The sequence below is a fragment of the Eptesicus fuscus genome, chromosome 16 (genome assembly GCF_027574615.1).
Source record: "Eptesicus fuscus isolate TK198812 chromosome 16, DD_ASM_mEF_20220401, whole genome shotgun sequence".
NCBI classification, from domain to species: Eukaryota; Metazoa; Chordata; class Mammalia; order Chiroptera; family Vespertilionidae; genus Eptesicus; species Eptesicus fuscus.
Genome location: NC_072488.1, coordinates 49,936,101 through 49,953,987, shown reverse-complemented (window position 1 = coordinate 49,953,987; position 17,887 = coordinate 49,936,101). Strand labels below are relative to the sequence as shown.

The window sequence follows — 17,887 nt, the reverse complement described above, 5'->3', positions numbered from 1 at the left end:
GGGGAGGTTGAGGAAGAAGGAATGAAGAAAGGAGAAGAGACAGTGAAATAGAATGAAGGGAGGAGAGAAGAAAAAGTGAGAAGGAGTAAGAGGAGGGAAGGAGAGAGGATGATTGATGAATGAATGAATGAATGAATGAATATGGCAGAGTAGGGAGGGGATTAGGAAACAAAAGAAGCCAGAAAGGCCGAAAGAAGGAAAGAAGAGGGGATCTCACTATCAAGATGCCTTTCTGACTTTGCTTTATGCACAGGTATGGAAAGAATTCATTAGGCTAAAGGAGACAAACAGTAATAAAGAAATGAGCTTTTTAAAAGCTTCTATCCATATCACCACCCACCCAATCAAACATTCCTGAAATGCTGCACTTGCACTATTGATCAGACACCAGGATTTGCATCTATGTCCTTTCAAATTTTATGCCTGCTTCATGTAAAAAGGATTACATCCTTCTTCTCCAAAACAAACAAACAAACAAACAAAAGAGAGAAAACAACAAAGAATAAATGTCAAAACTAAGGCCAAGGGGCTGAAGCAGAAGAAGCACAACACTACACAGGGCAAACGGCTAAAGAGAAGGATGGGGAAACTGCTACATCAGGCCAGACTAGGGGGAGGCTAATACGTTAAGATGCTTGCTGTGGAGAAGGCACAGTACTGAGCATTTTACAGTCACTGCTGTGATTTTCTGCAGAAGTGAAGCAGCTGTTTTTGGCTTCCCATTTCATAGGTGTGTGATGGCCTTCCTCTTCCTTCCTGTGGGGTACTGTGGGCCTGGGTGTGTATTTTACTTCGCTGTTCACGAAGATTCCCTAGGTGGCAGAGCTTGGGGATGGTGACACACATTAGAAAGAATAAGTATGTAGAATATCAGGTAGATAGTTCCAACTTCAGCATCAGGCTCTAGTGCAGAAATGGCAAATGGGTTGCATCTCACCTGCCAACTCTGGTGGAATGAAGCCAGTTTCCTGAGGGCTCTAATTAGAAGCATTCTTTCGCCACCCAGGGCTAATATGGGAAACTGAAGTGTCTACATAGCGACACCTGTTCTATGCACAGGATGACGGAGGCTACACATGTGCCCCACTGTTGTCTCTCCTGCAACAGACAAAGGTTAGCCCTGTGAGTTCCTAACCTTCGTGTAGGCTGGGAAATTATCTGGTAAAACTGACCCACCCTTACTAAGAGCCGTCTACAGGCTCATTTATATCTTTGCATTAGGGACAGTCGTACTCACCTGCCATTTCTGTGGGTGCCCAGAGCAAGGACACTATCAATGCTGCTCTGATTCCATGTGGGGAGGGCACTGTGGTGCAGGGGAGCCAGTGGATTGAGAGTGGGGACTTAGCTCAGCCTTGTCACCCCAAATGATACTGGGCAGCTCAATTCCCCCTTGACATTTCATCTTCCTTTACTGTAGAATGTCACTTGAGCCAAATGACACCAGATCTAAAATTCTAAAATATCAATGCCCCAGATTTGCTCTACTTCAATCATTTCAGACACCATGTGGATTTGGTTCTCATCCAAACTGGTTCACTGCTGTTTTTTCCAAAACCATTTTGTTAAAAGTATGACATGGTACTAGTCTTCTCTTCAGAGCTTGCAAATCAGCACTGATTGTCCTTTCAACAGGTCATGCTAATTTTCACCTCGGCCTTCTCACTGCTCCTCTCTTAGCTCCTCCCCCTGATTTCCAAGTCTGTTCATTCTTCTGCTCAACTTCCTCCACAAATCTGCCACTGACCTTGGCATGCTCCTAATCCACTGGTGCTGGTGGTCAAAGCTTGATGGGACCTTTGAAGGACCTTCACAATCATCTATTTAATCAGAGGAAGAGGAACAGGGGACTTCAGTCAGCCCATGGGACAAGTTATACATAGGAGCTCTATACATTTGTTGTTGTTAATCCTCACTTGAGGATATTTTTCCTTTGCTTTTTAGAGAGTGGAAGGAAGAGAGGGAAGAGGAAAGAGAAACATCGATATGAGAGAGACACATGATTTGGTTGCTTCCTGCATGCGACGAGATCTAACCTGCAACCCAGGTGCCTGCCCTTAACCAGAAATTGAACCTGGGACCCTTCAGTGCACTGGCCAATGCTCTAACCTCTGAGCGACACCATCCAGGGCAGGAGCTCTATACATTTAACTACTGAGTTTGAATATTCACAATCTGACTAGGTCTTTTGGACTCAATAGAGTTCAGTTCTCAAGAACTTTGGGTAAAAAAGCTAACACTATTGTATTTAGAAACCCTCATTCTTTATACTATATATGAGAAAAATATTTGCTATACTACATAATGGGGAAAATTGGTACTTTAATGGGCAGTACTAGTATATCCTATAAGAATGTGAACTCATATCTGGTTCATATTGTGGTACAGACACCAGACATTCTTTCTTGACTTTCAAGACTATCTCTTGACTGACACATGAGCTTGGGCAATTGGCTTAAGGTCAGCAATTCAATCTCTTCAATGGCAAAATGAGGACAATACTATCTCTGGTTATGTTGAGGATTCAATGATACATGGTGTATGAGCACTTTGTGCAGGACTGGATGCTATGGTTAATATTAATTAGACATGGAAGGCAGAGACTGGGGAATGTGGAAACAGAATATGGATATAGACCTGGGGCATAAGGCTCAAAATGGAAAATGCTATTTCAACAAGACTTCTCTCAGTGACATATTTCCTGCCAAGACAAGGCCTATTCTTACAGTGTGGCTGGTTCCAAACAAAGTCCTAAAATACCTGGATGGAAGCAAGTAAGATGCAGAGGACAGTGGGACTTGTGGAAAGCACCAAGCCTGCTTCTTTGCCCTATCATTCATCTTCCAGCCTGTCAGGAAACTGCCTATCTCAGCATGCAAAGAAGCATCAAAGTCACTGCTGGGTTGGGCTGGGTCCTTGGTCAGGGCTCCAATATCAATGAGTGAGCCCAACCTGGGACTCACTTTCGCCTACTTCACATCCTGAATTCAGCTGATTGGACTGTTAAGATTCTGTACCCATCTGTGATTTCCTCTGATGATTTATTTATTTAACTAGAGTGACAGAAAAGCCATCCATCATCACAAGCCCCCTGTTGCTGTGAGTCCTGTGCAAATGTCTAACAAAAAAAGGAATTCAATAACATTCTTGTGAAATCCTGTTTTTTCTTCTCTGGCTGGTTATTTCGCAAATACTTGTTTCATTGTCAGGCTTCAAAGCTCTTTGCAAGGTCTATTATGAGTACTTTTGTCATAAAAATAGGAAAGAAAGGAGAGCAAGGCCAATATATACTGAACAATAAATGAGAAAGTCAGGTTTGAGGAACTCATTGTTCAGTAACATATTCTGAAGACATTCAGAGGTACCAGTGTAGTTCAACAATGCCCAGATCAGTTTCTAAAAATCTCCCATTGAATATCTTATCTTCTTAATGTCTCTAGGCCTTTTTTCAAGCCCTGCTTCTTCTATACGGAGTATTTATCTGTATGCCTCTAAAAATTGAAACACTACCGCTCCTCTTCAAGGACAAGCTCTAGATGTACTTCCTTGCCCTTTCCTTACTTCTGCTGCCCATTCTGACCATCTTTGAATTCATAATATGTCTTTCTCCACTCTGTTTAGCACTTGCCTATTCCATTGCATTGTTTTCGCTCACAAATGTTATAGGGATAAGTTGGTTCCTTCATATTCTACAGACAAGAGCAAGTAAAAATAGCAATATCTGGGAACTGAATGTGGTGACGGCCAATGGTAGGCTCCTATAGAAGGTAAAGGAAGTTACAACCAGTAATTAAGCAGAAAGTGGGGAGCCACTCCCTGTTCTTTTGACAATGAAGGGCTGATTGGAGACTGGACCAGAGCAAGCTGACCTTGTCCCCAGAAGGGAGGTGGCAGTGGGACACACAACATACCACACTCAGAGATGGCAGAACTGAGACTGGTCCATTTGGTTTCCAGAGGCACAGTGAAGAGCTTTGCCTTCCTGGATGATGAATACACCCTTGGCTGATAAGCTGACTCTACAGTCTCCCCAGGAAGTGAACAGAAATGTTCTCCGTGCATCTTTCAACCACTTAGTGTGCAAGTCTTCACTCTTCAAGGTCATTATAAAGCATCCAAGGGCAGGTACTAGATTATCTCTTCATACACTCTTTTACACACATGCACACACACATTTTTGCTTGAATATCTATAGCTATTCCTATACTATAACTCTTTTTTTAAATATATTTTATTGATTTTTTACAGAGAGGAAGAGAGAGGGATAGAGTTAGAAACATCGATGAGAGAGAAACATCGACCAGCTGCCTCTTGCACATCCCCCACTGGGGATGTGCCCGCAACCAAGGTACATGCCCTTGACCGGAATCGAACCTGGAATCCTTGAGTCCGCAGGCCGACGCTCTATCCACTGAGCCAAACCGGTTTCGGCCCTATACTATAACTCTTTAGTCACATCCATATAATGATCTATCTATAATTAACTCACTCATAAAGCAGATATTTATTGAGTGCAGGCTATATCCACAGCCCACTGCCAAACATGGAGGGGAAAACTTTGGGCCAGTTTCCACAAAGAAGAGACAGCAATATCCAAAACAGATTAACACAGGAGACAAGTTTAAAATTTCTGCTGTTTACTTTAACCCTCCAACTTTCAGGAAGAATATAGGCCCAGTTAGATGATATCAATTAAATAAGTGTTTCCTTAATAATGCCTGCAAATAAAGATTACTTAGAAACTTTGTGGAGAAAAAAGAGGTAGGAAAGAGGGAGTGAGGGAGTGAGGAAGTAAGGGAGTGAGGGAGGGAGCAAGGGATGGAGGGATTGATGGGTTCTCCACCCCAAAACAGACCCACTGAATTTCTTTAAGAAACAAGTTAGGCAATGTGTGAATTTATCAAGTGTCTCAGATGATACTTATGAGTAAACTTAGAGAATTAAGTCACTTGCCCAGATGATACTTATGAGTAAACTTAGAGAATTAAGTCACTTGCCCAGAGTTTGAGTTTGAGTTTGGGAACTGAGAGCTCCTGCTCCAGCACGGTCTCTCTCACGCCACCCTGCTTCTCTACCATCTGTACTTTAGTGTGCAGCATGGACTTCATTACTGCCATCACTATCTCTCGTAGGGGTGGAACTGATCTCCCTCATGGGCTAATATCAACTTCAGGGCTGGGGCAAAACTTACTATTTCTCAGTGGACCTCACACCAGGTTGACCATATACTGGATATTCATAGTCAGTATACTTCCTTATAGGTTCTCTTTGATCAATTTAACCTGGTGATCAAGAAGGAACATGCCATGGAAAGGTGGAGGCCCCAATTTTTAGTTTTGTCAAATTCCATGGGAGAATTGATTAAACCCCACTGGACATCCATTCAAAATGAGAGCTGTTATAGGTTTCTTAGATACCTATCAACACTCCTACTATGGAAAGCTGCCTCCCAATTTTTTTATGGATGCATGGTTCTGCTAGGTATTCATAATAATTCATTAGATTTACATAGTATCATACTATTCACAAAATTTTTACCTGCATTGTCTCATTTTCAATAAACATCTGAAGAGGTTAAAATTAATAATAATGATTATTCCCATTACATGTATTAATAAACCAAGGTACAAACAAATGTGACTTGTTTAAGATCACATACTAATAAGTGAAGCTAACTCTAATCCAAGACTTGGCGCAGTGTTCAATGGTTTGTCTCTCACTTTAGAGTTGAATATTTCCTAGAGCAGCTCCTGCAGCAGAGTTTAACTTTTAAACTAAGTCAGAACTGTGAAATGGTTTCCGTCAGCATTTTCTGAAAATCCAAGCCATACCCTCTGGATCCTCATGCCTTCATTAGCCATGATGGACCATGTGGGAAATTCCAGGGCTGGCATTTGAATCACACTGCATACTCAACTTATTTATTAGTTTTATTCAAGATGCCCATCACTGAGGCACATGGGACATAACAGGTCCAAGGCGATTAAGCCAAATGTCAGTGGCTCCTCTTCTGAACCAACCATTTCACCAGTTACAAACAACCTGATTAAATAGATAAGTCTAGGTTTATGCCCATAAGGTCACCTCAGAAAAATGAAAATGAAGCTCTGAAATGCAAAGTCAGTGGTAGGAAGTTACTTTGTCTTACTTAACAACAGACGCATGAACAATATGACCCATAAATCATTGCCCTAATTTCCCAATAGCTGAAGAACCCCACCCCCTGCAAATACCCTTAAATGACCCAAATAGCAAACATTCATTGAACTGCCAAGCCCACAGCCCCAAGCCAGGCGTGGAAGGTTATTAGAAGTGGCTGGTTCCAAGGACTCTGCCTAATCTCCATGTAACTCTTAGTGTTGGAACAAAATCCTCTGTGAGTCCCAACTCCATCAGTTCTAAACGGAGAGAGCAAGATTCAATAAGAGCTAATGTTCTTATGTTTCTAAAAAACTACATCCTTGTAGTTAAATAGAGCACAGAGTGTCACACGAGAGTTTTCCATGTTTGTCGGAAAAATCTGAATATCACTCTCCAGAAGCAATGTTTTATTTCTCAAAAATAATAAAACAGTGAACTTAAATCACATAACTCAGAATTTATATTGAAAATTATTTACAAGTGTTTAGCTAAGCAAACTTACCCTGAACTATTACTCTTAATGAATGAATGCCTACTGACTACAATCAGTCAATTTAGTTGTGAAAGGAAATTATCAGACAAATTAAAATGATTATTAAGAAAGCACAGAGAAGCTCTGATCTGGTTTGAGGAAGAGAGTGAAATTAAAAAGGGCCCTCCACAGCAATGCAGGGCCACTTAGCAATTACCCAGTGTGTTATCAGCACAATGATTAACTAAAACCTTTTGCGGGTAATGGGCACTTCAGTCAAAACCAAAGGCTAGTGTTTTATAGAGTGCCAGAGGCTTTTAATTTCCTTATAGCACATTAAAACATAGTCAGTCTTTGCCACATTTTAACCTTGTTTAGCATAAATTGTTGCACTTTAAATTCATTGTCTTAAACAGTCTACTGGAGATATCATTAAGAATTGTCATCATGATACTCCCGTGACTGGGACTTCCATCCCTCCTCCCTTATAGCCTACCGTAATTTTAGTTATAGATAACTACCTGTCTCCAATTCTTTTCAACATTATTCTGAACCATTTCACATTGAGCATTAGAAAATGTAAAGGCTTAAGGAACCCTTGAAAGAAGCGACTATAATTATATTCTATGAACTCGATGTGCCCTTATTTATGAATTCAGCTGACAGATACATTCATAAAGCCAACATGATCAATGAATTTGGACTCAGACATTCATCTGTCAGATAATTCCATGCCTATGTGAACATATCCAAACTAATGATGAGCTTTGAGTGGCATGGCAGACATGGGTGTTGGCTTACCCAATAACCATTCTCTCTCTGCCTCATCTTCCTCCCACAGATGCTTTCCTTGACAAAAGAACCTGCTGGCTATTTGTCTTCCCCGCCCCACCCCTCTGTAAGCCTTCCTCCCGTGCCATAGGCCTGTGACCCAATCCAAGCTAATGGGATGTGTGGGGGATATAGCCAGGCATTCTCAGAAAGGATTTCCCCCTGGCAGATGCACACAGGGGATACACCCCCTTGTCAAAGAGTGTTGACCTCTATCAGAGTCCTGCAAATACAGCAGCCATTTTACCACCATGAGAAGCCAAACCTAAGAAGCAAGCCTATGAACTAAAGTTGGAAAAAATCTAGGTATTTGAAGACATTGTCAAAACAACCCTGAACCTGTCTGCTTTCAGGCTTCAGGTTGCTTAAAGTGCCTAAAGTGACTGACCTAATAAAAAATGAGGGTAGTGTATTATGTCTATGTAACTCAGTCTTTACCTTTTGATATACCCAAGAAGTTGACAGCACAAGGTGGAAAAGATAGGTGAGATTGTTGGTGGTGAGGAATTAGAGCTAAAGAGCCCAATCAGCGTGACTCAGTGGTTGAGCATCGACCTATGAGCCAGGAGGTCACGGTTCAATTCCCTGTCAGAGCACATGCCCAGGTTGCATGCTTGATCCCCAGTGTGGGGTGTGCAGGAGGCAGCCGATCAATGATTCTCTCTCATCATTGATGTTTCTATCTCTCTCTCCCCTCTCCCTTTCTCTCTGAAATCAGTAAGAATATATTTTTAAACAAAGAATTGGAGATAAAGGACACAGAATGGAGATGCCATCAGTGAGTCCTCAAATCCAGCTTTGCTGGGGCTCCTGTGCAGCAAATATGGCCTGTGAGGGGTCCCAAGGGCCTCTCTGCTGGGGATGCTGACCTTTGCCCTAACACCTTCTTAAATGGCAGCTAAAGATTAACCATTTTGTGGAATAATTTTCAAAGGAAAAATAGTAAATTTCCATCTTGTGTTTTCTACTTCCTTCGTTAAAGAATTTGCTTCATTGAAATATGATCTACTTTAATTAAAGCCAGTGACACTGAGTAAATTAGAACATAATTGCATTTTCCATGAATTTGACACAGCTTGCATTTTACCAAAAGGAACCCATTTCAGTCAATGTTTGTGTGCTGATACCTGCAATCAAGGTCTTATTAAACTCAACAAATCATGACTTCATGCAAGTTAAGGAAGCATAAATTCAAGGCAATAAAGGTTCTCATTTTTGCTATTTGGAAAGGCAGAGTTTGGAAAGAGCTATTTGAAAGGGAAACTTTCTTTCAGGGCTAATGCAAACCATTTCACAAAGCCTAGATGTCTTCCACTTCAATAATGATTTGACTTAGAAAGCTTCATTCTCTCTATGACTATTTTTCTCCATTATTTTGAATGATGTGATATAATCAAGATAGAGGATGCTTTAGAAAAATGTTTATTTTCAGGTAAAAGGAAATTGCTTAAGTTGGGATTTGATCGGTAAAATTATGCATTCTCAAAACAAGGAATAATGAAATGTAGCTCTTTAATGACATGTGAGTTAAGAGAAAGAAACAGGAACCTATCTAAGTGGTTAAGAGTCTGGGCTCTTAACCTCTGTCTGCATCTGCTTTTCCACTTATGAGCTGCGTAGCAACCTTTCTATATATCACCCTATCTCAAAAACTAGGGTGGATACAAATAACAGCCACCCAGAGGGTTACTGCTAAGGTTAGACACTATATGTAATAGGTAAGTAATGGTAATTAGGGTCAGGCCTTGTCTTTGGATGCAGAGGCAATATAATGGACATGCTGATATAACACATGAACTATGGGGTGAGGAGCTGAAGTCTCATTTGGAACCTTGCCTTTGACTTCATCCTTGGGAGATTGAGAGTGACTACCCACACCATCAACACTGGGTACTCAACCCCTTCGTGCACTGATTAGCCAGATGTTTTTGAAGGGCCCAGATGACACCTTCACCTCCAGACAATTGGCCTGGAAAAGTCAGCTGTGACTACACAGGGGGTTGGGGGTTTGACGCTTTCTACAAATCAGCAGAAATCTACCTACATCAAAAGATCAGTATAAGTTCAGCATGAATTGTGCATTTCAGCAAGTCAGTTTTGTAAGCTGGTGTTGGAGACACATTGCGCATGCATTTGTGTCCTCAATGCAGCCTCTTCCGCAAGCCCATTCATCCAGCAGTTCATCTTTCAATCCCCCAAGAAGAAACTTGGTTGTCATCCTAAAATATCAAAACACATTGTCTCCAATGTTCTTGCTTCTCCATTTCCAATGTCCTATCTTATCCTAAGTTCTCATGATCTCTACACTATTTCAGCACACACACACACACACACACACACACACACACACACACACACACAGGTATCTTATTGGGAAAAACATACCAAATGAGAACTTATGAAGAGCCCAGGAAAATCCTGGGTGGGTGAATCAGTAAGATCACCCACATACAGATGGTGATGGCATTTGTGTAAAATGTGTACCCTCAGAGTCAACAGAGCTATTTCATAGTTCTTCGCTAGAGTAAATAAATACAGTCTGAGTGTCATGCTCCTTGTTTGCTATTTCCTCTCTCCACTTTTTCACACAAAGAAAGAACTTCTGTTTGGAACTAAAGGCCCAACATAAAGATACTTCCTTGGCAAGCTTCAGTTTCTACCAGACTTCCAGATAATGAATTCAAAGGGCCTCTAACTAACTAAAAGTTGACACCTTCACAGTAGAAAAATGCCTTTGCATTTGCAAAATATTGTTAAAGAGTCTGTGATACTGATAGGTTGGGACTGAATTTTTTAAATTTTCTCTCTCCCAACCCCCAGACCTGCCAAGTGTGTCTAGGCATCTCTGGTCTTACGTTAATACATAAATCAGTGATAGAAAATATGTTTGCACATACACATACTGTTATATCATTCCCTGGAACTGGATCAGTCACTTATTAATGCTTTCTAAAAACATTTCTATCTATGGCTTTGTCTCTTCTTAACCTCAAGATGCCTTCAAGAAAACTTATTTGATAGCCTACTAACTCACCCTGTCCTCAATGCAGCCTCTTTCCCAAGCCCGTTCATCCAGCAATTCATCTTTCAATCCCCCATTGAAGGAGAAGCAATTCATCTTTCCCCCCCAAGGAGAAACTGGGCTGTTATCCTAAAATATCTAAACACATTGCCCCCTATGTTCTCACTTCTCTATTTCCAATGTCCTATCTTATCCTAAACTCTTATAATCTCTACACTATTTCAATAATCTTTGGATTTGTCTCACTTCTGCCAATAAAAAAACACATATTACACAAACACATACACACACAATCACACATTTGATAACTTCTCTACTCTGTTCAGAGAGCTTTCTTCTCTTTTTAGTTCTAACATCTAATTGTGCCAATCTCTTCCTTAGTTTTTACTGTAGGGAAAGTTAATGAATTTCCCACACCCAGACATGCAACACATATAGACATATAATTTCCAGAACAATTCCATATTATAAAATAGGGCTCAGTAATTATGGCTCTAGGCCAAATTCAGACCACAGCTTTTTTCTATAAGTAAAGTTTTATTGGAATACACCCAGGCCCATTTGTTTATGTATTCCCTATGGCTGCTTCCATGCTATAACAACAAAGTTTAGTAGTAGCAAAAGAGATCACAGATAGCCCATAGCCTAAAATATTTAGTACACGGCCCTTTAAATAAAAAAGGTTACTAAACTCTATTTTATACCACAAGACATTTTTTTTTACAACGAATGCAAACATTACTTCCAGAAATACATATTGAGCCCTTAATATGCATTAGCAACTATTTCAGGCAGATCAATATTATATTTCATGTCCCTAAGGAACAGATACACAGGGACAGAGAGGTTAAGTTACCTGTCCAAAGAGGTCCAAAGAGGTGGAGTCCAAACCCTGATCACTGGACTCCAGAACTTATTTTACCTGCTATAATCATCCTCATATTTTCCATTCCCCCAACAATCCAGAACAGATTTTCTTTCCCAGAACTTTGCCCTTTCACATGGCCTACCTCTGCACATGCTGTTTCTTGGAATAGCATCCTCTGTAGAATACACCACCCGATGAGCTGTTCATGTCCTCCATCAATTCCAAATGTTTAGTGCACACTGTGTTTGGTATTCATGAGCAGTTGCTTCTCTCTCTCTCTGTCTCTCTCTCTCTCTCCTCCCTCCCTCTTTACCATGCTTTAAGATTATCACCATGTTCTCATTGGTACAATTAAAGTGATATTTTTGTTCCAGCCTTTAGGGAATGAATACAATGCTCCTAAAAATCTTTCAAATGTTCAGTTCCTTGACAGCTCAATCTTCAAGAGATGGAGTTTACTATGCACCTCAATTTTTTCTCAAGTATCAAGCAAAAGCTGTCTTTTATGGGTAGATCCAACCCTCTCAACCAATTACTCAAAGTTCATATCATATCTCATCATATAGGATCATACCTTGCAAATGCGGTTACTCATTTGTTGAATGAATGAGTGAATGAATGAATGATCCTCAGGCCAACAAGGGCTGGCCCACACTGCACAAGAAGGTCTTGATAGAAGTAGAACAGCATTAAGACTGGCAGTTCACAAAGCATGAAGGCTGAGTCAGGCCTCAGTTCTTACCACATCGTCTAACAAATTGTGTGTGTAAGTATCCCTGGCCCCCAGACACCCACTACTACCTTCAGTACTGATCTAATCACATTAGCACCTATTCCTGCACTTTGCAGGCTGCTCTGAAAGAACAAGACCATTTCCCGAGGTGTAAACACAGCTGCCAATAATGCCAACCTCAGGAAATCGGTCAGTCAGCTTTCAGAGGAGAAACACACAGAATCAATCACAAAGTTTGGTGATGCATTTCTTCTGCAAGGCTTCTCTTAGTGATAAGATGAAAACAGACACTTTTTTTTTTTTTAAGAAAGGGGGGATTGGAGGGAGGGAGGGAGAACCATCTATGTGAGAGATAACCATCAATTGGTTGCCTCCTGCACACACCCCTACTGGGGCTTGAGATGGAACCTGCAACACAGGTATGTGTCCTTGACCGGGAATTGAACCCACAACCCTTCCATGCACAGGCTGACGCTCTAACCACACAGGCCAAGGTAAGAACAGACACTTTTGATGGAAACTCTGGTGCAAGAATCAGGCTCTGTGTGATGATGTCTTCAGGCACCTTTGCAAGCTTAAGTCACAGCAGAGACCTGTTTGGCTCTGCCTCCAAATCTCAGCCACCCTGTGACAAGGAAGGTTAGAAGTGGCAATCTGTGGGAAGTGTGGCTGTGGGGCCAGGGCCAGGGCAACACATCTCAGGAGATGCCTAAATTTTGGTGATCGTGCTGCCTTCTTCCTCAGAAGTTATGTAACTCTAACAGGATACTAATCTGAGAATACTTTCAAGTTCTTTGCCTTTTCTGTTCCTACTCCAAATATAGAAAGCTTTGGGTGACAAATGGGCAGTTGGATAGAGGGACAGTAGGTATAGCCATAGAGTTAAAAAAAAAAAAAACAAGTCCTGTATGAAAAGCTTAGAATAAAGAAAGTCTAATAGATGCAAATAAAATCTAGCAAAACTGATCTATTTGAGGCTGCATTTTCAGGTTTTGAAGATGAGTATTAAAAATAATTTATCCCAGTTTTTCTTTAAATATATTTGGATAAAACTCTAGATTGTATTTACTGAAAGCAATATTGTTTTTCCATTGGAACCCATTTCCTATTGCCAAAGAAGGTATATCTGAAATCGTTTCCAAGTAAACAGGTTACTGGGTATTCTCCACCTTCTCTGAGATGTGGAGAAAAAGATACATATACGTGGGGGACCTGAGAGCAATTCAGGTTATTTAGATGAGAGTATCCCTATATGTTCAAATTGTTAAGCTCTTGAATCCTTGCCCAGGGCCCATCAAAGCGAGCACTCAAAACATCGGATGATGGAGATAATACAACGCTGATAAACACTGGGAGCTTGCCCTGAACAAATTTATTTTAAGTAGGTTGAATAAATGGATGGCCTTAGAGGCTAAGGGATCAAGTGTATATTTATGAAAGTGTTCTCAGGCTCTGTTGACAAGATTTTTTCAGTCTCTGGAATTAACATACTAGAGCCCTATGGACAGCTTTGTCATATTTTTCTTAGTCCTCATCAGACATTACTTATACACTGGGCTTTAAACATTTGAAAACAGCATCTCTGTCCTTGAGAAAATGGTAATCCAGAGTAAAGGTTGCTACTCTTTCCCTGGAAAATGCCAGATAGTAAATGCTTTCTGCTTGCCTGTCAGATGGTTTCCGTCACAACTACTCAGTTCTGCCACTGTAGTGCAAGGGCAGCTGTAGACAACAAATAAAGGAATGCACATGCTGTGTTCCAATAAAACTTTATTTACCACATCACGCACAAGGCCAGATGTGGCCTGCGAGCTGTAGTTTATTGTCTCCTGAACCAAGCAGGTGACTCCTCATCCATGGGTAACACCCTCCTGGGGGATCTGAAATTTATAGAAGCAAGTGTTCAAATCCATAGGAGCACCCAGGATGGTTTACTGAGTGGACATGACTCTTACATGTCTGTAGTGCTGTTTTCCCAGTGCGTGTCAGTGCTACTGTGATGGACACACTTAACAATCACTTTGCTCCTCTCTTCCAACCTGGCTGCTTGAAGATCGGTGCTGTCATGAGCAACACAATAACTATCTAAACCAGGAAGTTCATGACCAAGAGACTACTTCAGCTGAAACAAATGGTCACTGAAGTCCTTCATTCTGGGAAGCTAACAGTATTTGAGACAGAAATTCAGGAAAAAAACTAGCCAATGTGTACAAAATTATGCCATTATTGGATTCAGAACCCAATTTGGTGGCCGTAAGGCAACTTCTGATTCCATGAATTACACAAAGAAAACTGAACTCAAGCATTGACTTGCCAGCCCAGCTGGCATGGCTCAGGGGTTGAGCATTGACCTTTGAACCAGGAAGTCAGGGTTTGATTCCTGGTCAGGGTACATGAGTGGGTTGTGGGTTCAATTCCCAATAGGGGGCTTGCAGGAGGCAGCCATTCAATGATTCTCTCTCATCATTGATGTCTCTATCTCCCTCTCCCTCTCTCTTCCTCTCTGAAATCAATAAAAATATATATGTTTTAAAAACCACAGACTTGCCAGACATGGCCTGTATGAAAAGAAGAAGACCTCAAGAAAAGAGCAAAAGGTTTGCAAGAACAGAATGAAGAAAGCCAGGGGGACTGCAAAGGCCCATGTTGGTGCTGCAAACAGAATGAGCTGGAGATGCGTCAACAGAAGGAGTAAAGATCCTTCAGTGATGTCATCTGTTGGGATTGTGAAGGTTTTCATGAGAGGATTAATACACTAAGAATTTTTATGTGAACAAAACAGCTTTGTTTGCCGTTAATTTTTATATCACTCATTAGAAGTTATGTGTGAGGAGTTTTGACAGTGTAAAATCAGACTGTACCCCAAAGGCTGAAAGCTCCATCCATCTTCAGATTTTCACATGAAATTCATATACTTCCTGCTATTTTCAGCTTCTCTCTGAGTTTTAATGGTTTCCCTCTTAGATAAAATGTTGTATATCCCTCGCCCCAGGAACCTGCCTGAAGAGGCTCCAACATCTATGTCAAGCTCACCCCAATCCTGGGGGATGTCAGCTGCACAGGACTGACTCTGATGGATGGCATCAGGCTGATGGTTTCACCAGGTGGCCTTTACAAAGTGCACATCTGAGAAACTACTCCCATTTGGGACACAACCAGCTGCTGATTAGCTCTCTAATGGGCCGGAGAAGGTGGGGGGGTGGGTGTTGTGGAAGGGGGAAACCATGAGGCAGAAAATCCCAAACTAGAAGGCGGCTGGGCTTGCACTGAAATGTCTCATCCAGGTGATCCAAATATAAATTATGCTTGGTTCAGCAAATAACCTTATTTTACATTGGTCTTACCTTCATAATTATGTTTTCCTTAGACTAATATAATTTGCTGGCACACACCATCTGACAATAGAATGAGGTGTGCTAAAAATCCAGGTGGGCAGCAAAGAGAACCTGGATAGGATAAAAAAATTTGCTCCGAGTACTTGAACAAATATGACTGACAGAGAACTTGACTGTAGTTCACCCAATGGGTCACAAAATCAAGTGGAATTGGCCTTTATAGTTGATCTCAGCCAAATGAGACAAAAATGAGTTAAGTAGTGTATCAAGGATTACTCAGCTAGAAGACATAAAATAATAATAATGATGACAATAATAATGATGACCCATCCTAGTCAAATTATACCTCCATCACTCTCTGTCACAAGAATCAGCATACTCTCTCAGTAAAGGGCCAAACAGTAAATATTTTATGATCTCTGTTGTAACTACTCAACTGTGCTGTTGGCATGGCTGCGTTCCAATAAAACTTTATTATGGGCACCAAAATTTGAATTTAATTTAATTTCACGTGTCATGAAACATTCTTCTTCTTTTGAGTGTTTTAATTTCAATCATTAAAAAATATAAAAATCTATTCGGGGTCTTTTTTTATTCCAGATGAATTTTTGGAGAGTTCTTTCAAGGTCGGTGAAATATGCCATTGGTATTTTAATGGGGAGTGCATTGAATCTATAGATTGCTTTGGGTAGTATGGACATTTTAATGATGTTGATTCTACCAATCCATGAACATGGTATGTTCTTCCATCTGTTTACGTCTTCCTCTATCTCTTTTTTCAGTGTCCTGTAGTTTTCCGTGTATAGGTCTTTTACCTCCTTCGTTAAGTTTATTCCTAGGTATCTTAATTTTTTTGGTGCGATGGTAAATGGAATTTCCTTTTTAGTCTCTCTGTCTGTAAGTTCATTATTGGTGTATAGAAAGGCCATAGATTTCTTGGCGTTAATTTTGTATCCTGCTACATTGCCAAATTCATTTATTAAGTCTATTAGTTTTTTGACGGAGTCTTTCGGATTTTTTATGTACAATATCATGTCGTCTGCAAATAAAGACAGCTTTACTTGTTCTTTTCCAATTTGGACTTCATCAAAATAAAAAGCTTTTTCACAGCAAAAGAAACCATTAACAAAACAACAAGAAGGCCTACTGCATGGGAGAACATATTTGCAAATGGCATCACTGATAAAGGTTTGATCTCCAACATCTACATGCAGCTTATACAACTTAATAAAAGGAAGATAAATGATCCAATAAAGAAATGGGCAACAGACCTAAATAGAAGCTTTTCAAAAGAAGACAGAAGGAAGGCCAAGAGACACATGAAAACATGCTCAACGTCACTAATTATCCGAGAGATGCAAATCAAAACAACAATGCGGTACCATCTCACACCTGTCAGAATGGCTATCATCAACAAATCAACAAACGACAAGTGTTGGCGAGGATGCGGAGAAAAAGGAACCCTCGTGCACTGCTGGTGGGAATGCAGACTGGTGCAGCCACTGTGGAGAACAGTATGGAGCTTCCTCAAAAAACTGAAAATGGAACTCCCATTTGACCCAGTAATCCCACTCCTGGGAATATATCCGAAGAAACTAGAAACACCAATCAGAAAGGATATATGCACCCCTATGTTCATAGCAGCACAATTCACCATAGCTAAGATTTGGAAACAGCCTAGGTGCCCGTCAGCGGATGACTGGATCAGAAAACTGTGGTACATCTACACAATGGAATACTATGCTGCCATAAAAAAGAAGGAATTCTCATCATTTGCAGCAACCTGGATGGAATTGGAGAACATTATGTTAAGTGAAATAAGTCAGTCAATGAAAGAAAAATATCAGATGACCTCACTCATTTATGGGTAATAAAGAACATTATAAACTTGAACAAAAAGATAGATACAGAGACAGTAAAGCATCAAACAGACTGTCAAATTACAGGGGGAAAGTTAGGGAGAGGTGGGGGAGATAAGAGATCAATCAAAGGACTTGTATGCATGCATATAAGCATAACCAATGGATGCAAAACTCTGGGGGGTGAGGGCATATATGGGAGGGGGGTGGGGGGTGGCAATGGTAAAATATGTACACATATAATACCTTAATAAAAAAAATTGAAAAAAAAATAAATAAATAAATAAATAAATAAATAAATAAAAAATATAAAAATCAATCTTAGCTCCAGGCAGTCTAGAAACAGGTGGAGGGCCAGATGTGGTCCCACAGGGCATCAGTTTGTCACCCCCTGCTCTATCCTATACCCTATTCACTTTCTTGCCTCAAATCCTCATCACTATTTGAAATGATATTGTATATGTATTTCCTGTTTAGGTTGTATCTAGCCTTACTTCTGAGTTCTTCCCCAACAGGAACCAGATAAACCTTTTCCAGCTCTCTGTCAGCCTGGTATCTTCAGTGCCTAAAATAATGCCTGGTACATGATGAATCCTAAATGGTCATTAAATGATGGACTAAATGGT

The 17,887-nt window shown here is 40.6% G+C and overlaps 1 protein-coding gene across 7 annotated transcripts in view; it reads right to left on the bottom strand.

Annotated features, from left to right (window-relative positions):
• CTNNA2 (catenin alpha 2) overlaps positions 1-17,887 on the bottom strand; it is a 982,769-nt gene that overhangs the window by 526,146 nt on the left and 438,736 nt on the right. The window contains exon 8 of one of the 7 annotated variants that reach the window (XM_054728044.1): positions 14,088-14,106. The exons of the other annotated variants lie outside the window; for them this stretch is intronic. Coding sequence (XP_054584019.1) covers positions 14,088-14,106 — 19 coding nt within the window. The remainder of the gene's footprint in view (positions 1-14,087; positions 14,107-17,887) is intronic. 7 annotated transcript variants of the gene reach the window in all.